Here is a 24,976-nt window from a genome sequence, read left to right on the forward strand (position 1 = left end):
TAAAAATGAACACACCTGGTCACTTCTTATACCCTTACATCTGGGCGGGGTTTCAAATACCTGTATAGGTGTAACAATATAATTGAAACATACATCTTATTCTAAGAGCTCCCTCTAGTGGACACAGGGTAGAACATCTTCTTAACCCTTTATAATCTGAAAGACATATATCCAAAATGATATATTGACAGGTCTAAATCACATTTATTTACAAAATAATATTAAAATCACAACCTTCATATGATGTTAATACACCACACTGTTAGAACAAGAAATATTAACTCCTTATTAAATGTATTTGTTATATCATAAAGTGTCATTCCAGTCTATCTCCTTGTTCATCCCAAAAGGGATTCCTGCCTTGGCTGCTGTAACTGTAACAATATGATCAAGGGCGACGGTTTTGTTCATCCTCTAACTGGCGGACGTTTTAAGATTTCAGGTTTTTATACCTGCAATACTGATTTTATCATCTACCATATTAAGTGCCCATGCTCCAAGGTTTATATTGGAGAGTCGACAAGATGTGTCAGGGACAGGATGAATGAACATAAGTCAAATATCAGGTGTAAAAAATTAGATGCCCCAGTGGCTAATCATTTTGTAGAAGCGGGCCATTCCATAGCACAACTAAGATTTCAGATCTTAGAACATATAAAAAGGCCTAGACGTGGTGGGGATAGGGTTAAGATCCTTAAAAGTAGGGAGTCTTTCTGGATTTACACACTTCAGTCACTTATCCCTTTTGGGATGAACAAGGAGATAGACTGGAATGCCACTATATGATATAACAAATAAATTTAATAAGGAGTTAATATTTCTTGTTCTAACAGTGTGGTGTATTAACATCATATGAAGGTTGTGATTTTAATATTATTTTGTAAATAAATGTGATTTAGACCTGTCAATATATAATTTTGGATATATGTCTTTCAGATCATAAAGGGTTAAGAAGATATTCTACCCTGTGTCCACTAGAGGGAGCTCTTAGAATAAGATGTATGTTTCAATTATATTGTTACACCTATACAGGTATTTGAAACCCCGCCCAGATGTAAGGGTATAAGAAGTGACCAGGTGTGTTCATTTTTATAACATGATTAAGGTCTATTGTTGACCGAAACGTTGTTTCTGTACATGGTGATGTCTTCACAATAAATCTACATGTTTGATGCATAATCAGGTGCTGTGGCTCTTTCTTGGATTTACTATCATTTGAAGGATTGGTGCAGGATCCTTGCTGCGTGCACCTTGATGCTTACTGTGAGTGCTGGGCAATTATTTTATTATATTGTTGTATATAAGAAAATTTTTGATCCTTGCCTCTGCATGGCAAACTCAAGTATGGACATTCTCACATATCTGAATCATATTTCTTGTAATGTGTCCTGCTTTAATCTTCATGTGTACATCACAAGATTGCTATAAATAAAGTTATAAAAATAATAATAAAAAAATTAAACATTATTATGATGGAACACACTAATGCTCTGATAAACTTGTTTTTGTTTTTGAGTTCCTGCTCAATCTTTGTTAATTACAATGGAATTACTAACTCATATACCCATAATTATTTGTTTGGTCTCTTGACTGTGTGGATCCCATATTGGTGCATGAGTAAGAAGCATTTGGTATGTGTTATGATCTGTCATGGTCTAACATAATAAAGTGTCTATATATACAGTATTACTCAACAAACAATTTCATTAGTGAAGAACTTTAATAAAAGTTGCATGGGAGATCAGTTTGTTACATTTACAATGGTTATTTACACTAGAATGCCTATATACTTTTGAGTGGTCTTTTCTCTGCATTCATATAAATTATACTGGATCTTAAAAATTGTGGATGCTACGCACAGTGTAGACTTCACAAAGGGCTGCAGATCAAAGCTGGAGGGTGGTATTGGTGTGAGGGGTATAAATATATACCTATTATGCCTGCTTTTCTTATTGAAATACCCCTTTTGCCCCCACTAGCCATTCTCTTAGTCTTGCTATAGCAAATGTGTAAATAAAAAACTGTCTTGCACATTTATTGCAGAGAATCGGTGGTGCTACTGACCTGAGGTGCAAGATGCCTCCTGAAACTATGACTGAAATCCATTCATTTTTCCTGGATAATTGTAAATATATATATATATATATATATATATATATATATATATATATATATATATATATATATATAGTTTTAACGAGTTACATTGTGCTAAATTAATCCACTGGTGACTGAAATAATTAAACCTTGTGTTAACATTTAGCTGATGTCCCATAGTAATGACAGTATCTTGTATAGCATAAATTGACTAATTTATTTCCAGTTTGGAATTTTCTGAAAAAAAAAAAGCCTAGGTCCAGAGCTGCTTCATTCAGCCTAATTCTGGCATTAATGGGTTAAGAAATAGCGGTCTCTGCAATTGTATGGCTCTGCACTGGTAATTCTCTTGCACTGAGGATAAATGCCTCACAGAAAAACACTGCATGTTATACATTTAGCCATGTATTTCTTGCAATAAAACTAGTCACATGTTTTTTAGTTGCACTGCTATTGTGCTAACACAGCTAGCACCATATACCTGCATGAGCTGTGTATAAGCCTTACCTGCTGGGTGGTTCACTGTCTGCTTCTTAATGTCCAGTGGTGGCTGTGCTGATCTATCCCGGCTCCGACCCCGTGCCTTCTGTTTGTGCCTTGCGCTCTCCAAGGCTCGGAGCTTACGTGCGTGTTTGTGGCCCTTGTAATGTGCTTCTGCTTGGTTCTGGGGAAAGAAAAAAAGTACAAAGTGCAGTTAGAAGTGATAAGATACAGGAGGGAAGAATAATTCAGAGAAATATAGAACAAAAAATTAATTTGCATACAGACATCTAAGAATCTCATTAAAGCCAGCTAGATGTTTCATTGGTTAGTGCTGTAGGGGGTATTCACCCATGCACTGTCCTGTACATTGTTTGAAGTTTTAACCCCATGGCTACCAGAGAGGGATAACAGCATCTACTGTGATGTGCTGCAGCCCACTTGTGCACTCAAGGAGCTAAACAGATAGACTAAAAGAGATTTAAAAAATCATATTCCATAAGTACCAGTGGTCCCACATTTTATAGCAAAGCACTGCTTCTAATTGCAAATTACAAGATTTCATACTCGAGGGGAAACAGGAATGTACAAATCTTACTCAGGAACTCCCTAACACCATACACAGAGCACCCAGACCCAATCCCAGCCTGCCCACATTATGTATCAGGCTGTGGCCCCAGACCACACTCACTCTGAACTGTCTGTAAAAACTTCTGCCTCAGAATATGTTGATCAAGTGGGATCCGCTATTGTAAATGACGGCTGCTATTGCAAAGTAGCACATACATACAGTACACCTCAGAGTATAATAGATTTTGTAGAGAATGTGTCTTATAATTCTCAATCTAGCAATTGAAACGTGTAAGAATGCAACGCTAGCACAGTAGAAGAGGAATTCATCTTACACAAGATGGCTGCAGACTGTGGAATGTGTAACATACCTACAAGAGAGCTATCAAGCACTATATGAACACATTTAGGCCTACATCTTACGCTGTCTGCTACTGATAGTGACAGAGCTATGGCATAAAGACAGCCTTGTTGCGATAAACAGCAGTTGGTCAGCCATCACACTCCAGCTGCTCAAAAGGTGAATAGCAAAAGCACTGCAGCAGCTTCCAAGCAATTATGATGGCTATTACTTGCTAAGGGAGCTGCTAGAACATAACAGAGATAATATCCTGTGACTTTTGCTATTATGTGTGGAGGTCTGCAATGCTCCCGCTTTCACATGTTTTGGAGCAACACCTTAAGACTGTCTTTAGCTAACATACAACTGCTATTAGACAGACTCAGTGCACAGGACACAATTATGCACCACCCTCGCTGCTAATAATATTATTTGCTACACTCCAAGCCCCTTAGATGACAGTTAACCCTTACTGTTACTCATCTGACCCTAAAATCTCATGTAACCCCAACAGTGGCCCTGTTCCACTACCATTAACCTTAACTGTCACCTATCACCCAAGATAGACAGGGATTGTCCAATGGGTTTACCCATGGAAGTTTAGAAATGTTGGGGGGTATTTGTGATAGAGTAAACTTATTACATATTATACATTTATTACAGGTAATGCACTATACACCTTCCTACAGGAGTGAGACTTATGACTAGAAACTATCAGAAACTGCTAAATGTCACCACAGGAATTTGCTAGGTATTGATTATGCGCCTGCTTTCTCAGGGCCTGATGATCTAAAGTTCTCCACTCAGGTTGGATGATTTAAAATGATCCTCCAGCACTGTGAGAGCCCATGTGAGGAGGTTAAGTTGTGTGGAACTCAGAATGCAGCAACAGATACACAGAACAATAAAAGTGTTTTTGAAAGCATTAGTAATAAAAAAGAACAGTTGGTGGTTCAAATTGAAGATCACAGAATCAGCAAGTTTGACCATAGGCCCAATGCAGATCAATAAAGTCCAAAACAAAGTTCAGAATACTTAAGTAGGTTGTAGTAATAAAGTCCAATGGACACTGAAGCTTAAATTGTGCAGTAAACGAAATGGTGAGGTTGTCACAGAATACCAGGTAGGTACAGCAGGCACAGCTGGTAAGAGGAAAGCAAACACAAGTTTCTCAGTAGGCACAGGAAACCGAGCGGGTACTGTTGGTGAGACTGTCACGAGATACCAGATAGGTACAGCTTCAGGAACAAGATGAGCATACACAGGTATCAGGCAAGTCTGCTTGGCTTTTAGGAACCATGTGAGCATACACAGGTGCAAAGTAAGTATGCTTGGCCCCCTGAATAAGGTGAGCATACACAGGTATCAGGTAAGTATGCAAGGTCTCTGGAACAAGGTGAGCATACACTGGTACAAGGTATGTATGCTTGGTCTCTGGAACAAGTTGAGCATACACAGGTATCAGGTAAGTATGCTAGAGTCACTGGAACAAGGCTTTAGCTTTACAGGAACCAGGAGCAAGGTAGGAAGACAATAATTCCCAGAGTGAAGTGCAGAGTGAGCCTTTATAGGAACTCCCATACCTGAGTCCTCCAGGTGGGAGTTCCAGTAATCAGGGACACGGCCCCTTTAAATCCCGGCAGCATGCAGCCGTGCGCCTAGGAAAAGCTGCAGCAGGAGCAGTTGTGTCTTGGCATCCCTCCACATAACATCCCTAGTGAAATTCTTAAAGGCAGACTTTGCTATATTTCTACAAGGGGTGTTCCCTACATTTTTGTATGTGAAGGAGAGACAAGCCCAGTGCAATATAGCACTGCATGACATGACAGTTCTGCTGCATTTACACTTTATATTTTACATTATTTTACACTTAAAGGGACAGTCAACACCAATATTTTTATTGCTTAAAAAGATTGATAAAATCCTCAATTTTCAGAGCTTATTTACATAAAAATGTGGCAGAATAAATGGTGTAAATATATTGCAAAGTTGTTTCATTATGCAAAACGAAATATTTTATATAAAAATAAGTGTTTATTGCACCTTTTGGGCCAGATTACAAGTGGAATGCACTGTTATTACGAGTTGGGTGCAATGTGAACGTGACCTCTCATTCACATTGCACGGAAGCATTTTTCTTATGAGAGTGCGCTTCCATAAGCTCAAATGGGAGCCTCGTTCGGATGCCGTCATACACGGCACAGAACCTAAGCTCAGTGAAGGGGGTAAATCGCGCAGCAATGGGCAGTAAATATATATATGAATATAAGAATATCCATATATATTTATTGAGAACACACAGTTCCCATAGACCGCAATGTAAAGGCACTTTTCAGTGCCGTTTTTTTTCTTACACCCCATACCTGCCAACTTTAGCCCCTTTTAGTATTATTTTTTTTTAAATAAAGATGCACAATAAAGTATATGAATTTAGCATGCTGGGCTGAGGTGTAGGTCGAAAAATTCAAACCACCCCAGTACAACGCTCACGGCCAACCCCTGGAGACACCTGTGTTCTATCTAGCAAGAGTACTTTACCCTAACAAAACAGTCATGCGCATATATATTACAACTACAAATATTTACGTACATTTTTCAATTCTGTTGCCCTTGTAGTTATTGCTTTAAGAGTGGCTAACGTTTGCTAAGTGAGATACCACTACCGAAATCCTGAAAAAGATAGGTAAAGTGATGCTCAGTGAATTTTGAACCTGATCTCACTTTTACAACAAGGCCCCTGGGCAACCTCATGAGAGCTTCTAAATGTCTCATTATAGGTAAGGGTTACAGGAGAAAGTGATTGGGGATATGTTTAGGGATAGGGGTTAGGGTTACAGTTCATGACTTTGGTGAGGGCAACCTAAGTGTTACCAATGGGATATGGGCATTAACCAAACTTTCCAATACTGCAATATTCATGACTGACATTGCTGCAGTGACATTTTGCCCACCATAGCATTGCAGCGCAACATGTTTGATGTCCGATTGCTGTAGTCCTAGTAGAAACCCCACAACACCCTCAGCATCACCAGATTCATATAAAATACATCAGATTTAAAAAAAAAAAAAAAAGAACAAAAACAAAGCAAAAAAAAAGTTTTGTGTTACTGTACATATTTCATACAAAAGTAGCATTAGTCAGCAGATTGTTGTCCTTTAAAGGATAATCATGAAAGAGTATAAAGTATTTAGTGATACATTAGACTGTACCATCACTTATGTTCTAAGCTTTTCCAGCAGTAAGGAGAATTGTGTTCACAAACAGTTCTTATCTTGGTATAAATTTGATGTTCACACGTTGGACTAGGATTCTGGGCTATAAGATAACAAATTAGACTTCCATATAATCTCAGTCCTTGGGGAGTTGCCCTATCCTACAGCTAAGGGCCTTCATCAAACAAATGCTTCAACAAACCCTCTGTTTTCTATGTCAGAGATAAAACAGGAACCCCTTGTTAGGCAAATACAGAAGCTGTAACATTATTTGCAGCTGCAGTTTATACAAGAAGGGAGCAAAGTCAGAGAGAAGGAAGAGAGGAGGGGTGTCGTGTAAAGCCGGTGTACAGCTAGGGGAGATTCGGGCCAACCGGAGGGCAATCTATTTGCATTCACAGGAACTTATTGTTGAGATAATGAGGTGCATACTGATGGCAAGCCTGCAAGATGCTGATAAGACTCAGCCACAATGAGGTAAGGGAGGGGTGTGGGCAGGAGAATCTCTGCCGAGCACAGTGACAATGCTGGTATGTTGTGCTCTCTCCTGTCCTCTGCAATACACATGTATTAACCAATTCACTGCCAACAGTCTGCAACTCACTGCCCTAAACAATATGGCAATGAAATTGTTTTTCACTCCATAAATAAAAAAGATTGCTAATATTACAAGTGGAGCTTTTGTTTTTCTCTAAATTCACAAGATAACATTAAATTATATTACTATTTGTACCTTAAAGGAAACATGAATGTGAATATGAAATGATCATATATCAAATGATTCAACAACATATATCAAGAGATTTAACATAAGGAAGCTTATTTCAAAGAGAAAAAAAGTAGTCAAAGATCATTTTTACGAAGTATGATGTTACAGGATAAAAGGAAATGAAAAGGAAATCAGACTTTTGTTAAACAGCCTTTCAGCAGTGAGGTTCAGATAACTGAAGTACTTCTCCAGCTGAAGTTTGTCTATTTTTTCCCCCCAACTCTGTAGCTAGATTACAATTAAGGTGCATATTGCAGACAGTGTAGTGAAAAGCCAGTCATGACATGCGTGGATCACATGTGGTCACATTCAAACCACAAAACATGCCCTCCTAATTAACCAAGAGTTATTTCCTATAAGCTCTATAGTTTTGCAGTGACAGTATCCTATGCTTGGTTCTATAATAAATAAATTAAGCCTAAACACAACTGTCACAGCTTCCCAAATTAGAATTAACACTAACTAGGACTCAGTTCCCACCACTATTAACTCTAATCAATACAAACAATCCTCCTCGGTTCCTCCCTAATAACCAAAGGACCCCTAACTACACAATGCCCCTCATAAACACAAAATGATCTATGCATCACTTACAAAAAAAACACATTTTTATAATCACTCCGTTATAACCTCTCCCTGCCAGACACTAACCACTTTCAAAAGAGAAGGAAAAAAAAATGGAAAAAATACTAGATTTCAACGGCCTTATGAAGTCCGGACTGAGTTAAGGGGCAAAGAATGGAACAATGAGGAGCCTTTTTGCTGATCAGAAGAACTAAAGAAAGACAATTCTTTAGCTGGACTTTAGATGAGGCCACGTAACAGGTACTTATTTCAGGAGAGGTTAGTTATTAATAGTGGATTTTATGTTTAGATGTTATGCAAGTTTCTGCCGGGGAGTGGATGTAGATTTACTGGTACAAGAATCATGGAGCAGGGTTTCTTGAGTGTTACAGAGATTTATCTGTGGAATAGTATAGTTGAGCTAGTGAGAGTTTATTGAGGTAGAATCTGGTGAAAATTGGGAACCCGGTGGCCTAGAATGCTGGTGTTTAAAGGGACACTGAACCCACATTTTTTCTTTCGTGATTCAGATAGAGCATGACATTTTAAGCAACTTTCTAATTTACTCCTATTATCAATTTTTTTTTTATTCTCTTGGTATCTTTATTTGAAATGCAAGAATGTAAGTTTAGATGCCGGCCCATTTTTGGTGAACAACCTGGGTTGTCCTTGCTGATTGGTGGATAAATTCATCCACCAATTAAAAAGTGCTGTCCGGTGTACTGAACCAAAAAAAAAAAAAAAAAAAAAAAAGCTTAGATGCCTTCTTTTTCAACTAAAGATAGCAAGAGAACGAAGAAAATTTGATAATAGGAGTAAATTAGAAAGTTGCTTAAAATTGCATGCTCTATCTGAATCACGAAAGAAAAAATTTGGGTTCAGTGTCCCTTTAAATGACATGGGTAACGTTGCTGGTCACAGTGCAATACATTTGTATGACACCCTCAGATGGAATATTTCAGGCCTATTTAACAGCTAATAACACTGTTATCCCTAAATTAAAATCAGTCGTAGGTTCTGTAGCAGATAAATCCTATTCCATGAATTTCTATGCTACATCATATGATCTTTTGCTGCATAATCCAAACAAGCAGCTAAAGAGACAGTAAACAAGCAGCTAACGCTACACTGTAATTCTACGTGATTTACCCCTGCTGGTCCCGAACAGAAACTGCTGCTGATCCAATCAGCTGCGCTTGTCGCACAACTCAGCTGTGCAACTAGCGCTGCTGATTAGATTAGCAGCAGTTTCCGCTTGGGACCTGCAGTGCTCTGTGGGTCCCAAGTGGGAGTTTAACAATGTAAGTAACCCTTTTGTATTTGCAACAATGTTTATTGCAATGTACATTGCTACAAATACTTCTGCTATAGACTGCTAAAGACATGTGCACCCTCCTAAGCTCCCTCCCATCAGCCTACCTAAGTTTACTCTTGATTAGAAAATACCAAGAGAACAAAGCAAATTTGATAATAGTAAATTAGAAAGTTGTTCAAAATTGTATCTGAATCATAAATGTTTAATTTTGATTTTACAGTCCCTTTAAATGGACTGTGAAGCAGATAACCTTTTTTTAATTATTCATAAATGACCATGAAGTAAATAATGGATCTCACAAAATCTGAAATCACGTTCTCATCTTGCTTGGGAAGCCCATTACAGCACAAACAGTGTTTAAATGTCACAGAAATAATTCAAAGTTTTCCAGTTTTAATAAAAATATATAAGTAAAGTGTGTGAAATAAAACTTAGATGAAAAATACCCAAATAGGTAGTGAGTACTAGCAGCCTCAAGAAACAATTAATAAACACAAAGGCAATAGTAAGATGATTTCCAATGTAATGTTAAAGTTGCCTGCACAATTATACTGACATTATAAATGTAATTTCATAAACTGAATGCCTTTCTTTCTCTGATATATTCAATAGAAATCCATTGTATTACAAAGTACAAGGGCTGCTAATTAATAGTTTTTTTTCCAGAGCTCTATCCTCTTACAATAGCTTATTGGAGTTGTACTGTCTTCCTTTAGTCTGTACACAGTGCTTTAAACACACTAAGGACTAGATGACAAGTGGCGTGCTGTTGCGTGCAAGCGATAAGTAGCGCGCATATTACAAGTTAAAAGTAAACTAATTGGTTTGAGCGCAATTGAATTTAACGTGCTTCGGGTTAGCGCAACTTCAGAACCATGGTTAACTGTTACGCTTGACTAAAAAGTTTCACAAAACACATAAAAAATACATTGTACAGTTATACTCATAAAAAAAATTCTAATTAAAAAAAAATTGCATACAAAGTTATAAGGGCTCAAAGATATGAGCTCTCAGGTGTTAGGAAAAAAAGAGCTACAAAGAGCTTTATCATAGAGATACATCATACACATGTATAAATATGTATATTTATGTATATACAGTATATGTTTAAATGTGTGTACATATATATTTATATGTGTATATATGAATTTACAAACATATATACACATATAAACACATAAATATATATGTATACATATATAGACATATATAAATGCATTGGACCCCTTTGCAGTCAAGTAGCTGAAAACATGAAAAATCATATTTATGCAATATTCATATTTAATAAAGTGTTTCCATATTTATTTAGTGTAAATATTTCACAAGTCAATCTTCTTCACATAGGGGAATATGTTGTAAGTATTCTTAAAGTATTTTAAAATAGAAATTTATATATATATATATATATATATATATATAGTTACTGTATATTTATATATATATATATACACAGTATATATATAAATGTTTTTATAGGTATAAATATATATATTTTACTAAGAAAATCATCAGTTTTATATAAATAAATAAATATTTATTTAAGAATAAATAGAACATATTCTATGTGAAGAACATTGGAATGTGAAATATTCATATTTCATGTCAGGTTAGCACACTTGGTTAAACACGATTGGGTTTACGTGCAAGTATGATTTTTCCACTTTTCACACTCCATTGAAGCCTATGGAAGAATACGTTAAAGTTCTACTTTTTGTGTGCGACAGGTTAGCGTTCATGCGCAAGCAAATTTTATTTTCTACTCATAATACGAGCACAAGCCGTCGCACGCAAAAACCTTTGCCCAGAGAAGTTAACTTGCGAGCAGGAGCACTAATTTGTGCTCCACTCGTAATCTAGCTCTAAGTCTAGTCTAAAATAAACTTCCATGCTTCATATAGAGAATGTAATTTTAAACAATTTTCCAATTTACTTTTATCATCAATTTTGCTTTGTTCTCTTGGTATTCTTAGTTGAAAGCTAAACCTAGGAGGTTCATATGCTAATTTCTAAGCCCTTGAAGGCCGCCTCTTCTTTCAGGGCATTTTGACAGTTTTTCACCACTAGAGGGTGTTAGTTCATGTGTGTCATATAGATAACACTGTGCTCTGATTGGCTAAAATGGACTAAAATAAGGGGTCAGTTTGCAGAGGCTTGGATACAATATAATCACAGAGGTAAAAGATGTATTTATATAACTGTGTTGATTATGCAAAACTAGGGAATGGGTAATAAAGGTATTATCTATCTTTTTAAACAATAGAAATTATGGTGTAGACTGTCCCTTTAAATATAATATGCTTTACCCACACTGGCCGCAATCACATAAGTTACCGTAAGTTTCAGCGAAATTGCTGAAACCCACGTCCCCCGTAAGTTCACCTCGCACATCGGGTGAATCATATAACACACGTCACCATATGATATACTGGCAACGTTTAGAAATGTGCACAACTACATGTTTATGGCGTCGCCAGTACATTACACTAGTCTATTGCACGAGTAGGAGTGTTTGTGTTGACTTCACAGTTCACACCTAAAAGTTCAAACTGAAACCAATTAATAAACCGACACGTCAAAACGCCATTCAAAACCCATATATAAACCCATGCAAACCGCCATTTTTTGCCTGTGTTTGGATTGTTCGTGAGCTACAACACAGGGCCCAGGAGCAGAGGTATAGAAATAGCGAGAGAGAGGAGCAAACACCGGAGCTGTAGAGTGAGTTAGTATTGGATTGAAGAGTAGTAAAAAACTAAGACACATATGAACATATTGCACACATTGCATCCATAGATCTACACATACACCACACTTTTATTTTCATACACCTGACACATTTAATATTTTTTTTTATACTGTGTGATAGGCTGAGTGCTTGGTTGTGATTGGTTGGTACCTGTTTGACACACTTGCAGAGGGCGGATACTGGTTTGATTTATTAAGTGGCCATGCAAGGGTTAAATGTTTGATATGTGCGGCTAAAATGTATGTAAGTGCGCATGCGTTAGGTGTTTGTTGAGCCTTCCAGGGACTTAAACTGTTTTTTTTTACTGTGCACAAGGGTTGCTGCGCTGGTCTATGTGTGGCGACCTGAAACTGTTGTAAAATGTATCCATTCTGCACGCTTAAGTTCATGCACTGCCTTCGTGATACAGACGCTAGTTTTGTTAGCCTATGGGAGTGAAAACTGTGCACGCCGTGTAAAATCTACGCACGTAACTTGTGTGCTGTGCCGGGTTTGTGATTGTGCGATTTGCAAAAAAAAATGGCGACGCTGGTTTTTGTGCATGTCAAGTATGTGATCGAGGCCAATGATCTTATATGCCTGCCTGATGCAGAAAGACCTGCATGCATTATTGTTGTCATTGTATCTACAGCAGCAAAGACATTGCACTGAATAATGAATTAGACAGATAACATTGATTTGGTAGATGTGCAACATGACCAGTTTAATGATACCTGGTAGATGGTAAGCTTCAGCTGCCACTGCCAGTCATAGTTAACCCCTTGTTCCTTTTGCATCTTTTGTTTAAGAACAACGCTAGATAGGCTCAGGAACATGCACATGTCTTTAATACTCTATGATAGCAGTGTACAACATTGCTAAAAAAAATGATGGCTCTGATTACAAGTGGCACGCTATTTAGCGCTTGAGCTCAATTGCAAACACCATTGGAAGTAAGTTTTTTACATGGACCGCACATATTGCAAGTTGAAATTGTTTGCGCAAGAGCAAAACCCGACGCTCGCAAACTAAACAATATATATATATATATATATATATATATATATATATATATATATATATATATATATATATATATATATATATATATATACGTTGATTGGAGTAGCCGTGTCAGTCCAGGGATTTAGATATCAAAATAACAAGAGTATTGCATTGACCAATGATACTTTTTTATTGGACTAACTATACATTTTTAAATGACAAGCTTTCGGAAGAGTGTCTTCCTTTTTCAAGTCTGAAGCAATACTGACCAATTTGAGGGAATTTACAGATTATGGCATCTATTTATCAAGCCGTCAACCGTAAATACGCTGGAATTCCGCAGCGTATTTGTGGCGAGCCTGATTCCCCTTAGTTATCAAACCCTACAGACCGGCAAAAGTAGAATTTTGTGACGTAACATACGATCCGCTGGACTCAGTCTGACACAGATCGATGCTTACGTCATTACAGATGTTCCGAATGCAAATTCGGCACTATCTGACTACTTTTGCTAGTTATCAAATGTCTACCAGGTACGCTCGGTACTATTTCGGGCCAGCGTACCTGGTTTTCAATCCGCCGCCCTGGAGGCGGTGGATGCCATAGGAATCAATGGGAGTCTGAAAGCAGCGAAAGCTTATGTTCGCTGCTGCCCGATATCCCATTGATTCCTATGGGAACGTTTACACCAAACACCCTAACATCTGCCTCCCCCTACACCGCCGCCACCTACATTATACTTATTAACCCCTAAACCGCCGCTCCCGGAGCCCACCGCCACTGTAATGAACTAATTAACCCCTAAACTGCCGCTCATGGACCCCCGCCGCAACTAAATAAAGTGTTTAACCCCTAAACCGCTGCTCCCGGAGCCCACCGCCACCTACATTATATTTATTAACCCCTAATCTGCCCCCCCTACACCGCCGCCACTATATTAAATTTATTAACCCCTAATCTGCCCCCCCTACACCGCTGCCACTATATAAAATGTATTAACCCCTAATCTGCCCCCCTACACCGCCACCACCTACATTATATTTATTAACCTCTAATCTGCCCCCCTACACCGCCGCCACTATATTAAATTTATTAACCCCTAAACCTAAGTCTAACCCTAACACCCCCTAACTTAAATATAATTTAAATAAATCTAAATAAATATTCCTAGCATTAAATAAATTATTTCTATTTAAAACTAAATACTTACCTATAAAATAAACCCTAAGCTAGCTACAATATAACTAATAGTTACATTGGATCTATCTTAGGGTTTATTTTTATTTTAAAGGCAAGTTTGTATTTATTTTAACTAGGTACAATAGTTACTAAATAGTTATTAACTATTTAATAACTTCCTAGTTAAAATAAATACAGTTACCTGTAAAATAAAACCTAACCTAAGTTACAATTACACCTAACACTACACTATAATTGAATTAATTCCCTAAATTAACTACAATTAAATACAATTAAATAAAATTATCTAAAGTACAAAACCCTCCCCCCCACTAAATTACAGAAAATAATCAAAAAAATTACAAGATTTTTAAACTAATTACACCTAATCTAATCCCCCTAACAAAATAAAAAAGCCCCCCAAAATAAAAAAAAAGCCCTACCATACACTAAATTACAAATAGCCCTTAAAAGGGCCTTTTGCGGGGCATTGCCCCAAAGTAATCAGCTCTTTTACCTGTAAAAAAAAAATACAACCCCCCAACATTAAAACCCACCACCCACACAACCAACCATACTCTAAAACCCACCCAATCCCCCCTTAAAAAAAAAGCTGGGCAGAAGAGGTCCTCCAGACGGGCAGAAGTCTTCATCCAGACGGCATCTTCTATCTTCATCCATCCGGCGCAGAGCGGGTCCATCTTCAAGACATCTGACGCGGAGCATCCTCTTCATCTGGAGTCTTCTTGAACAATGACGGGTCCTTTAAGTGACGTCATCCAAGATGGCGTCCCTTCAATTCCGATTGGCTGATAGAATTCTATCAGCCAATCGGATTTAAGGTAGGAAAAATCCTATTGGTTGATGCAATCAGCCAATAAATTGAACTTCAATCCTATTGGCTGATCCAATCAGCCAATAGGATTGAGCTCGCATTCTATTGGCTGATTGGAACAGCCAATAAGATTGATGTTCAATCCTATTGGCTGATTGCATCAACCAATAGGATTTTTCCTACCTTAATTTCGATTGGCTGATAGAATTCTTGGATGACGTCACTTAAAGGACCCGTCATTGTTCAAGAAGACTCCGGATGAAGAGGATGCTCCGCGTCAGATGTCTTGAAGATGGACCCGCTCCGCGCCGGATGGATGAAGACTTCTGCCCGTCTGGAGGACCTCTTCTACCTGGCTTGGATGAAGACTTCTGCCCATCTGGAGGACCACTTCGTAGAGGACTTTGGCCCGGTTGGGTGAAGACGTCTCACAGTAGGGTGATCTTCAAGGGGTTAGTGTTAGGTTTTTTTAAGGGGGTATTGGGTGGGTTTTAGAGTAGGGTTGGTTGTGTGGGTGGTGGGTTCTAATGTTGGGGGGGGTTTGTATTTTTTTTACAGGTAAAAGAGCTGATTACTTTGGGGCAATGCCCAGCAAATGGCTTTTTTTAGGGCTATTTGTAAATTAGTGTAGGGTAGGGCTTTTTTTATTTTGGGGGGGTCTTTTTTATTTTGTTAGGGGGATTAGATTAGGTGTAATTAGTTTAAAAATCTTGTAATTTATTTATTATTTTCTGTAATTTAGTGTTTGTTTTTTTTGTACTTTTATTTTTAATTTTATTTAATTGTATTTAATTGTAGTTAATTTAGGGAATTAATTTAATTATAGTGTAGTGTTAGGTGTAATTGTAACTTAGGTTAGGTTTTTTTTTACAGGTAACTTTGTATTTATTTTAACTAGGTAGTTATTAAATAGTTAATAACTATTTAGTAACTATTGTACCTAGTTAAAATAAATACAAAGTTGCCTGTAAAATAAAAATAAACCCTAAGATAGCTACAATGTAACTATTAGTTATATTGTAGCTAGCTTAGGGTTTATTTTATAGGTAAGTATTTAGTTTTAAATAGGAATAATTTATTTAATGCTAGGAATATTTATTTAGATGTATTTAAATTATATTTATGTTAGGGGGTGTTAGGGTTAGACTTAGGTTTAGGGGTTAATAAATGTAGGTAGGTGTCGGCGGTGTAGGGGGGCAGATTAGGGGTTAATAAATATAATGTAGGTGGCGGTGGTGTAGGGGGGGCAGATTAGGGATTAATAAGTATAATGTAGGTGGCGGTGGGCTCCGGGAGTGGTGGTTTAGGGGTTAAACACTTTATTTAGTTGTGGCGGGGTCCGGGAGCGGCGGTTTAGGGGTTAATACATTTATTAGAGTTGTGGTGGGCTTCGGGAGCGGCGGTTTAGGGGTTAATAAGTTTATTTAGTTGCGGTGGGCTCCGGGAGCAGCGGTATAGGGGGTAAACAGTATAGTATAGTGTGGGTGTTTAGTGACAGGGTACAAATAAAGCTGGGAAAAAGCCGAAGAGCAGCGAGATCGATGACTGTTAGTTAACAACAGTCCGCTGCTCATCGCACCGTACTTGACAGCTTTTTGATAATTTTGGAGAGCGTATTCAGGTCCGTGGCAGCGATGTTAGGCGATCTTAGGCGAGCGTATTGGTGCCGTTGAATACAGGTAAGTTGACAGCTTGATAAATAGATGCCTATATCTTAAAACACAGGCTAAAAAGACAAACTGTTACAGAGGTCTGAATGCAGGGGGAGGAGGGGTGTTGTAAAAATCATGATGGGGGTTTAGGAGACAGACAGATACTGTCAGTAAAAAATTACAGGCACGGGAAAAAATATGGTAATACACACAACATAAACTGACAAAGTTATATATCAACATCCATATGAATAAAGATGGGAAACTGGGTATACAGGGGAATATAAACTAGTCAAAAAAGGAGAAAGGAAAGAAAGAAAAAAAAGGGGGATAATATTATTGACAAAAGTGTGGACATAGGCTTACCTGTGTACCTATGCATAGAGAGTGTGGAATATACAATGTAGTTGACTACAGTATATGAAAGTACATTACAAAGAAATTTGATATTGGGTTAAGAAACCAGAGTCCACATTTAGTCCAGAATTTAGCAAGTTGAAGTGCATTATCATTTTCATTTCAAAGGTTTGTCTTTCCACAGTGTTTTTGAAGTTGCCTTTGAGAATCTTGATTTTGAGGTTTTGGATGGAGTGGTCAGGTTGGGTGAAATGGTGACCAACAGGGGTACAGTATTTGGTTTCACAGTGGTTTTTGATTGAGTGTCTGTGTAAGTTCACCCGAAGGTGCAGTTTTTGGCTTGTTTCTCCAATATAACATCCCACTTCACATGCAGTGCAATGTATCATGTATACCACATTTGCAGATATACATGAATATGCCCCTTTAATGTTATAGGATTTTTTCTTGTGATTAGCTGTGTTGCTTTCACAAATGTGTTGACATACGGCTAGATTTAGAGTTTTGTCGGTAACGACCCGCGTAGCTAATACTGGCTTTTTTCTGGCCGCACCTTTAAAATAACTCTGGTATTGAGAGTCCACAGAATGGCTGCGTTAGGCTCCAAAAAAGGAGCGTACAGCATATTTAACGCCACTGCAACTCTCGATACCAGAGTTGCTTACGGATGCGGCCAGCCTCAAAAACGTGCTCGTGCACGATTCCCCCATAGAAAACAATGGGGCTGTTTGAGCTGAAAAAAAACCTAACACCTGCAAAAAAGCCGCGTTCAGCTCCTAACGCAGCCCCATTGTTGTCTATGGGGAAACACTTCCTACGTCTGCACCTAACACCCTAACATGTACCCCGAGTCTAAACACCCCTAACCTTACACTTATTAACCCCTATTCTGCCGCCCCCCGCTATCGCTGACCCCTGTATATTATTTTTAACCCCTAATCTGCCGCTCCGTAAACCGCCGCTACTTACATTATCCCTATGTACCCCTAATCTGCTGCCCCTAACACCGCCGACCCCTATATTATATTTATTAACCCCTAATCTGCCCCCCACAACGTCGCCTCCACCTGCCTACACTTATTAACCCCTAATCTGCCGAGCGGACCGCACCGCTATTATTATAAAGTTATTAACCCCTAATCCGCCTCACTAACCCTATAATAAATAGTATTAACCCCTAATCTGCCCTCCCTAACATCGCCGACACCTAACTTCAAACATTAACCCCTAATCTGCCGACTGGAGCTCACCGCTATTCTAATAAATGTATTAACCCCTAAAGCTAAGTCTAACCCTAACACTAACACCCCCCTAAGTTAAATATAATTTACATCTAACGAAATTAATTAACTCTTATTAAATAAATTATTCCTATTTAAAGCTAAATACTTACCTGTAAAATAAATCCTAATATAGCTACAATATAAATTATATTTATATTATAGCTATTTTAGGATTTATATGTATTTTACAGGTAACTTTGTATTTATTTTAACCAGGTACAATAGCTAAAATAGTTAAAATAATTACAAAATTACCTGTAAAATAAATCCTAACCTAAGTTACAATTAAACCTAACACTACACTATCAATAAATTAATTAAATAAAATACCTACAATTACCTACAATTAAACCTAACACTACACTATCAATACATTAATTAAATACAATATCTACAAATAAATACAATGAAATAAACTAACTAAAGTACAAAAAATAAAAAAGAAGTAAGTTACAAAAAATAAAAAAATATTTACAAACATCAGAAAAATATTACAACAATTTTAAACTAATTACACCTACTCTAAGCCCCCTAATAAAATAACAAAGACCCCCAAAATAAAAAAAAAGGCCTACCCTATTCTAAATTACTAAAGTTCAAAGCTCTTTTACCTTACCAGCCCTGAACAGGGCCCTTTGCGGGGCATGCCCCAAAGAATTCAGCTCTTTTGCCTGTAAAAAAAACACATACAATACCCCCCCCCCCAACATTACAACCCACCACCCACATACCCCTAATCTAACCCAAACCCCCCTTAAATAAACCTAACACTAAGCCCCTGAAGATCTTCCTACCTTATCTTCACCATACCAGGTTCACCGATCGATCCAGAAGAGCTCCTCCGATGTCCTGATCCAAGCCCAAGCGGGGGGCTGAAGAGGTCCATGATCCGGCTGAAGTCATCATCCAAGCGGGAGCTGAAGAGGTCCATGATCCGGCTGAAGTCTTCATCCAAGCGGGAGCTGAAGAGGTCCATGATCCGGCTGAAGTCTTCTATCAACGGCATCTTCAATCTTCTTTCTTCGGGAGCCATCATCTTCCATCCGACGCGGAACATCCTCTTCTCCTGACGCCTACTCGCCGAATGACGGTTCCTTTAAATGACATCATCCAAGATGGCGTCCCTTGAATTCCGATTGGCTGATAGGATTCTATCAGCCAATCGGAATTAAGGTAGGAATATTCTGATTGGCTGATGGAATCAGCCAATCAGAATCAAGTTCAATCCGATTGGGGTTAATTATTGTAGGTAGCTGGCGCGACGTTGTGGGGGGCAGGTTAGGGGTTAATAAATATAATATAGGGGTCGGCGGTGTTAGGGGCAGCAGATTAGGGGTACATAAGTATAACGTAGGTGGCGGTCGGCAGATTAGGGGTTAAAAAAATTTAATCGAGTGGCGGCGATGTGGGGGGACCTCGGTTTAGGGGTACATAGGTAGTTTATGGGTGTTAGTGTACTTTAGAGCACAGTAGTTAAGAGCTTTATGAACCGGCGTTAGCCCAGAAAGCTCTTAACTACTGACTTTTTTCTGCGGCTGGAGTTTTGTCGTTAGATTTCTAACGCTCACTTCAGCCACGACTCTAAATACCGGAGTTAGAAAGATCCCATTGAAAAGATAGGATACCCAATTGACGTAAGGGGATCTGCGGTATGGAAAAGTCGCGGCTGAAAAGTGAGTGTTAGACCCTTTTTTGACTGACTCCAAATACCGGCGGTAGCCTAAAACCAGCGTTAGGAGCCTCTAACGCTGGTTTTCACGGCTACCGCCAAACTCCAAATCTAGGCCATAGTTTGCAGAGAGCTTTGTTGCAGCACTTGGTTCCATTTTGGCTGTTCTTTTTATCAAGGGGTAGCTTTCTGTGGACCAGTTTCTGTTTTAGGTTGGGTGGTTGTCTGAGTGCCAGGATAGGGGGTTTTGGAAAGATTTTTTTGAGTGTAGGATCCTCTAAGAGTAGTGACTGTAAGTCTTTTATGATTTTTCGTATTCCTTCTACAGTAGGGTTATATTTGACAACTAGTGGGCTACGCAATATGTTTTTCTTCTCCCTGTATTGTAGCAAGTGTTTACGTGGGGTATTAAGTCAGAGGTCATTTGTTTGTTTATAACCCTTGTTTTGTAACCTTTTTCTCTGAATGATTGGGACAGTGTGATGAGGTGTATGTCACGGTCCTTGGTGTCTGAGCAAATTCTGTGATATCTACCGTATTTATTCGAGTATAACGCGCAAAATTTTCTACCAAAAAAAGAAATCAAATTTTGGGTGCGCGTTATAAACGAGGGCTGGGGTGGGGTGGCAGTGGCGGCTGGTCCATTGAGGGCGCAGGCGAATTGTGAGTTCGCACTGCGCCTTTTCCGGGCTGCAGCCGCTCACTGTACGTGAGGGCGAAGAAAAAATGGCAACTCAGGGTATCAAGAGAAAACGTTCTGCATATGACGCTTCATTCAAGCTCAAAGTTGTTGATCATGCTGAAATTCACGGAAATCGAGCAGCTAGCCGAGAATTCACTGTACCAGAGACGAATGTTAGAGAATGGAGAAAACAGAAAGTCGTCCTGAAAGATATGAATAAAACAAAAAAAGCACAACGAGGGAGACAAGCCATGTACCCAGACATGGAGAAGGAACTTTATGAATGGATCATTGACCAAAGAAGTAGTGGGTACATCGTCACATCACTCCACGTTAGACTTCAAGCCCAAAAGTTTTGCAAAGATTCAAACTTCAAAGGCTCTAATGGATGGACACAAAAGTTTATGAAAAGGCATGGACTTGCAATACGCCAGAGAACAAAGATAGCACAGAAGCTGCCTAATGATTTAGAAGAGAAGATCGCTTCATTTCATACCTTTATAATCAACCAACACAAGCAGATTAATTTTGAACTTTCACAGATAGGCAATATGGATGAGACCCCCATGTGTTTTGACCTACCAGGCAACAGGACAATTGACAGCAAAGGGAAGCACACAGTCCAGATTAGAACCACAGGCCATGAGAAAACTCATTTTACCGTTGTGTTATCCTGTATGGCAGACGGTTTTAAACTTAAACCAATGTTGATTTTTAAAAGAAAGACTATTCCAAAAGGAGTTAAATTTCCACCAGGTGTCGTGATCCATTGTCATCCTAAAGGATGGATGGATGAAAAGGGCATCATTTTATGGTTAAATAAAGTTTGGAATACTAGACCAGGCGCACTACTGAAGAAATCCATGCTTGTATGGGACCAGTTCCGCTCACACCTGACAGACACTGTGAAGGACAAACTGAAAAGTCTAAAAACATTTCAAGCTGTGATTCCAGGTGGACTAACCTCTATTCTTCAGCCACTAGATGTCGTTTTAAACAAACCCTTCAAAGACAGAGTCAGGGAAAAGTGGATTACCTGGATGAAATCCGATGACAAAGAATTGACTGCAAAAGGAAACCTCAAGAAACCTGGCCTATCTCTCGTGACATCCTGGGTTAAAACATCATGGGAAGACATACCAAAAGAAATGATCATCAAGAGTTTTTTGAAGACAGGCATCAGCAATAAAATGGACGGCACAGAAGACGACCTGCTGTGGAATTCAGACTCAGAAGAAAGCGAGGAAACTGGAGAAACAGATGTTCCTGCCAACTGGGACACTGATGAAAAATTAACTCGAGAAGAATGGGAACAACTCTTTAGTGTATCTGATAATGAATCTGACTTTGAAGGATTTTAAATAAATATTGTTACCGGTAATTTTATTTCGGTATTGTGTTTATACCAGTTTACGTTGTCAATAAATGATTTTTATCATGGCCACACGTGTTCAACAACGTTTTTTTGTCAATTACAATGCTTGGTGTGAAACAAAATTTTATACCGATTTTTAATCGAAAATTAGGGGTGCGCGTTATACACGAGTGCGCGTTATACTCGAATAAATACGGTATATTTATCCCCCTGCATTCAAACCTCTGTAACACTTTGTCTTTTTAGCCTGTTTTTTAAGATATAATCTGTAAATTCCATCAAATTGGTCAGTATTGCTTCAGACTTGAAAAAGGAAGACACTCTTCCGAAAACTTGTCATCTTATAAATGTATAGTTAGTCCGATAAAAAAGTATCATTGCTCAATGCAATACTCTTGTTATTTTGATATATATATATATATATACATACATATATATACATACATATATATATATATACATACATATACATACATATATATATATATATATATATATATATATATATACATACATATATATATACATACATATATATACACACATATATATATATATACATACATATATATATATACATATATATACATACATATATATACATACATATATATATATATATATGTAAAAGAAGTATACTGGTAGGGATACTGCGCCAGTTGGTAGTCGTCCCCAATAACAGTCTTCAGGTGGTTCTCATGTGTACTCACAAAGCTGTGTCCTTCAATCAAGAAAAGCAGATTCTGAGAGGGCAGTTACCACTAGAATCATTGAAGACTGTCATTAGACAAGAGCTTTTGCATAGTCAGCAGACCTGGCAGTGGCGTAATAAGACAGACAAGACACTGGGTCATCGACTGAGGTGAATATCTACAAGTGGATTCTTTGCCTTCTTTTTGGGGACGACTACCAGAACCTTAACTAGAGGGATTTCTACATGAAAACTACGGAGACAGAGCAAGGCTTTTTGATCAAGACCGAGGAAACGAGTCATCCTTACAGTACCATCCTAATCGTGCTTCACACTCACCTCATATGATTAAGGGTACTTTTTGTAAGTAGTACATACAGACCCCTTTGGGATAGATATTACTTACTTGACTATTTCTGAATAGTGTTATAGAGACCTTTTTTTTTTTGCATATCTGTCTTACTCAGAACTGTCTCAAACAAACCCCTTATCGTATATCACACCATTCAGCAGCATTATATCACTGGGACATTGAAAATCCAAGATCGTGGTTGGTTGTTTATTTTGTTTATCTCTGTAATCCAGAGATCCCAGAAAGGTGTTTTTTCTGTGAACATTGCAACTATTGTTTTAAGGGATTTCCTAGAAAGGGTTATCCCGTCCACTGGTAGGCGTTTTACTAGCAGCAAGTTGATTGTTCTTCCCATCCACATCTATGCATTTCCAGTATAATTAATCGATCAATTAATTATTGCATATTTTGTAAACACAACATTGTACACATACATATATATATATACACATATATGTAGATATATATGTACATACAACCATCTATTCAAAGACCAACAATTTATCTATAATCAAGAATAACACATTGTTTATTAAATCAGATTTATTTAGATCTATTTAAGTATGCTCTGTGCACTAACATTAAACCCACCACTTGCATAGAGAGCCTATGGTGCTTGTATCATCTGGTAATGACTCAATTTGCATAAATGTTGACATGATACAAGTCCCCACTGCCTCTCTGAGCAGCTGCAGACTTTACAATGCTGGCACACTAAGAATATCTAGCTATGCTTCACATGCACTTGCAGAGACAAATCCTAACACACTAACAGTGATAACTTTTACTAGAAGCATTTTGGTAAATACATGTATATTGTAAATATATTTCTAGCTAAAGCTATAATTCTTCTACGTGCATTTCAATTTTGACCAAACTGTCCCTTTAAAGGCAGTGCAGAGCCAGATGACCTATGTTACAAGGCAGTATGGTTCCTTAGGAGGGGGTGGGGATAGTGTTGACATTGACAGGTAATTATTTATTTTTAATTGTCAGAAGCCATGACGGACAGGTTACATTAATCACACTGTCACTTGAAACAAAATGAGGCTATTTATCAAAAACCTCCCTGATGGAAAAGAAATCACGCGGCTACAGCAAAATATCAAACACCAATTTTATCGCACAAAGAGAAGATATATAGAAAGTGGAGGAAATTGATGGGTACAATAATTTCAGTTTAGAGCCTGAGGTAATGTTATTTAAACACCAAACAGGATTTACATGTTGTCACATAAAGTATTTTTGCTGACATACATGTTCCTGTCTTAGAACAATAACATAATTGACACTGGTAAAGAATTACAGAATTTGTATACGTTACTGAGGGCTATTATTTATCTGTCTGTAGTGTAAACAAGTTAATACCGGTATTTATGTTATTATTAGCCATATGGCTGGGCCTCTGTCATAAGGTGGACAGTGCCCTTGACTAATTTGATTGCTGGACACTCCATTAAAATATTTCCTATTTGTGATGAAGTGCTTATACTAATGGCAAGCATCATTGTTTAAAGGGACAGTATACACCAATTTTCATATAATTGCATGTAATAGACACTACTATAAAGAATAATATGCACAGACACTGATCTAAAAATCAGTGTAAAACCTTTTTAAAAAATTATGTAGAAGCTCCAAATTTAGCACTGTTGATGAGATTATGCTGAGACACCCAGTGAAAGGGGCTGTGAGCAGAACCCCCTTCTCCTATATATGAAAAGACCCATTATACAAACAGAAGCAATCAAAAGTTTGTAGACATTAGTATGCATCTAAAACTTTGGGGCTTGGTTAGGAGTCTGAAAATCAGTACAATGTTA

The 24,976-nt window shown here is 38.0% G+C and overlaps 1 protein-coding gene across 1 annotated transcript in view; it reads right to left on the reverse strand.

Moving 5' to 3' along the window:
* ZNF385C (zinc finger protein 385C) overlaps positions 1-24,976 on the reverse strand; it is a 133,327-nt gene that overhangs the window by 43,201 nt on the left and 65,150 nt on the right. Inside the window, 1 exon segment of the mRNA XM_053717873.1 lies at positions 2,605-2,761. Coding sequence (XP_053573848.1) covers positions 2,605-2,761 — 157 coding nt within the window.

The sequence above is a fragment of the Bombina bombina genome, chromosome 1 (genome assembly GCF_027579735.1).
Source record: "Bombina bombina isolate aBomBom1 chromosome 1, aBomBom1.pri, whole genome shotgun sequence".
Taxonomy (NCBI): Eukaryota; Metazoa; Chordata; class Amphibia; order Anura; family Bombinatoridae; genus Bombina; species Bombina bombina.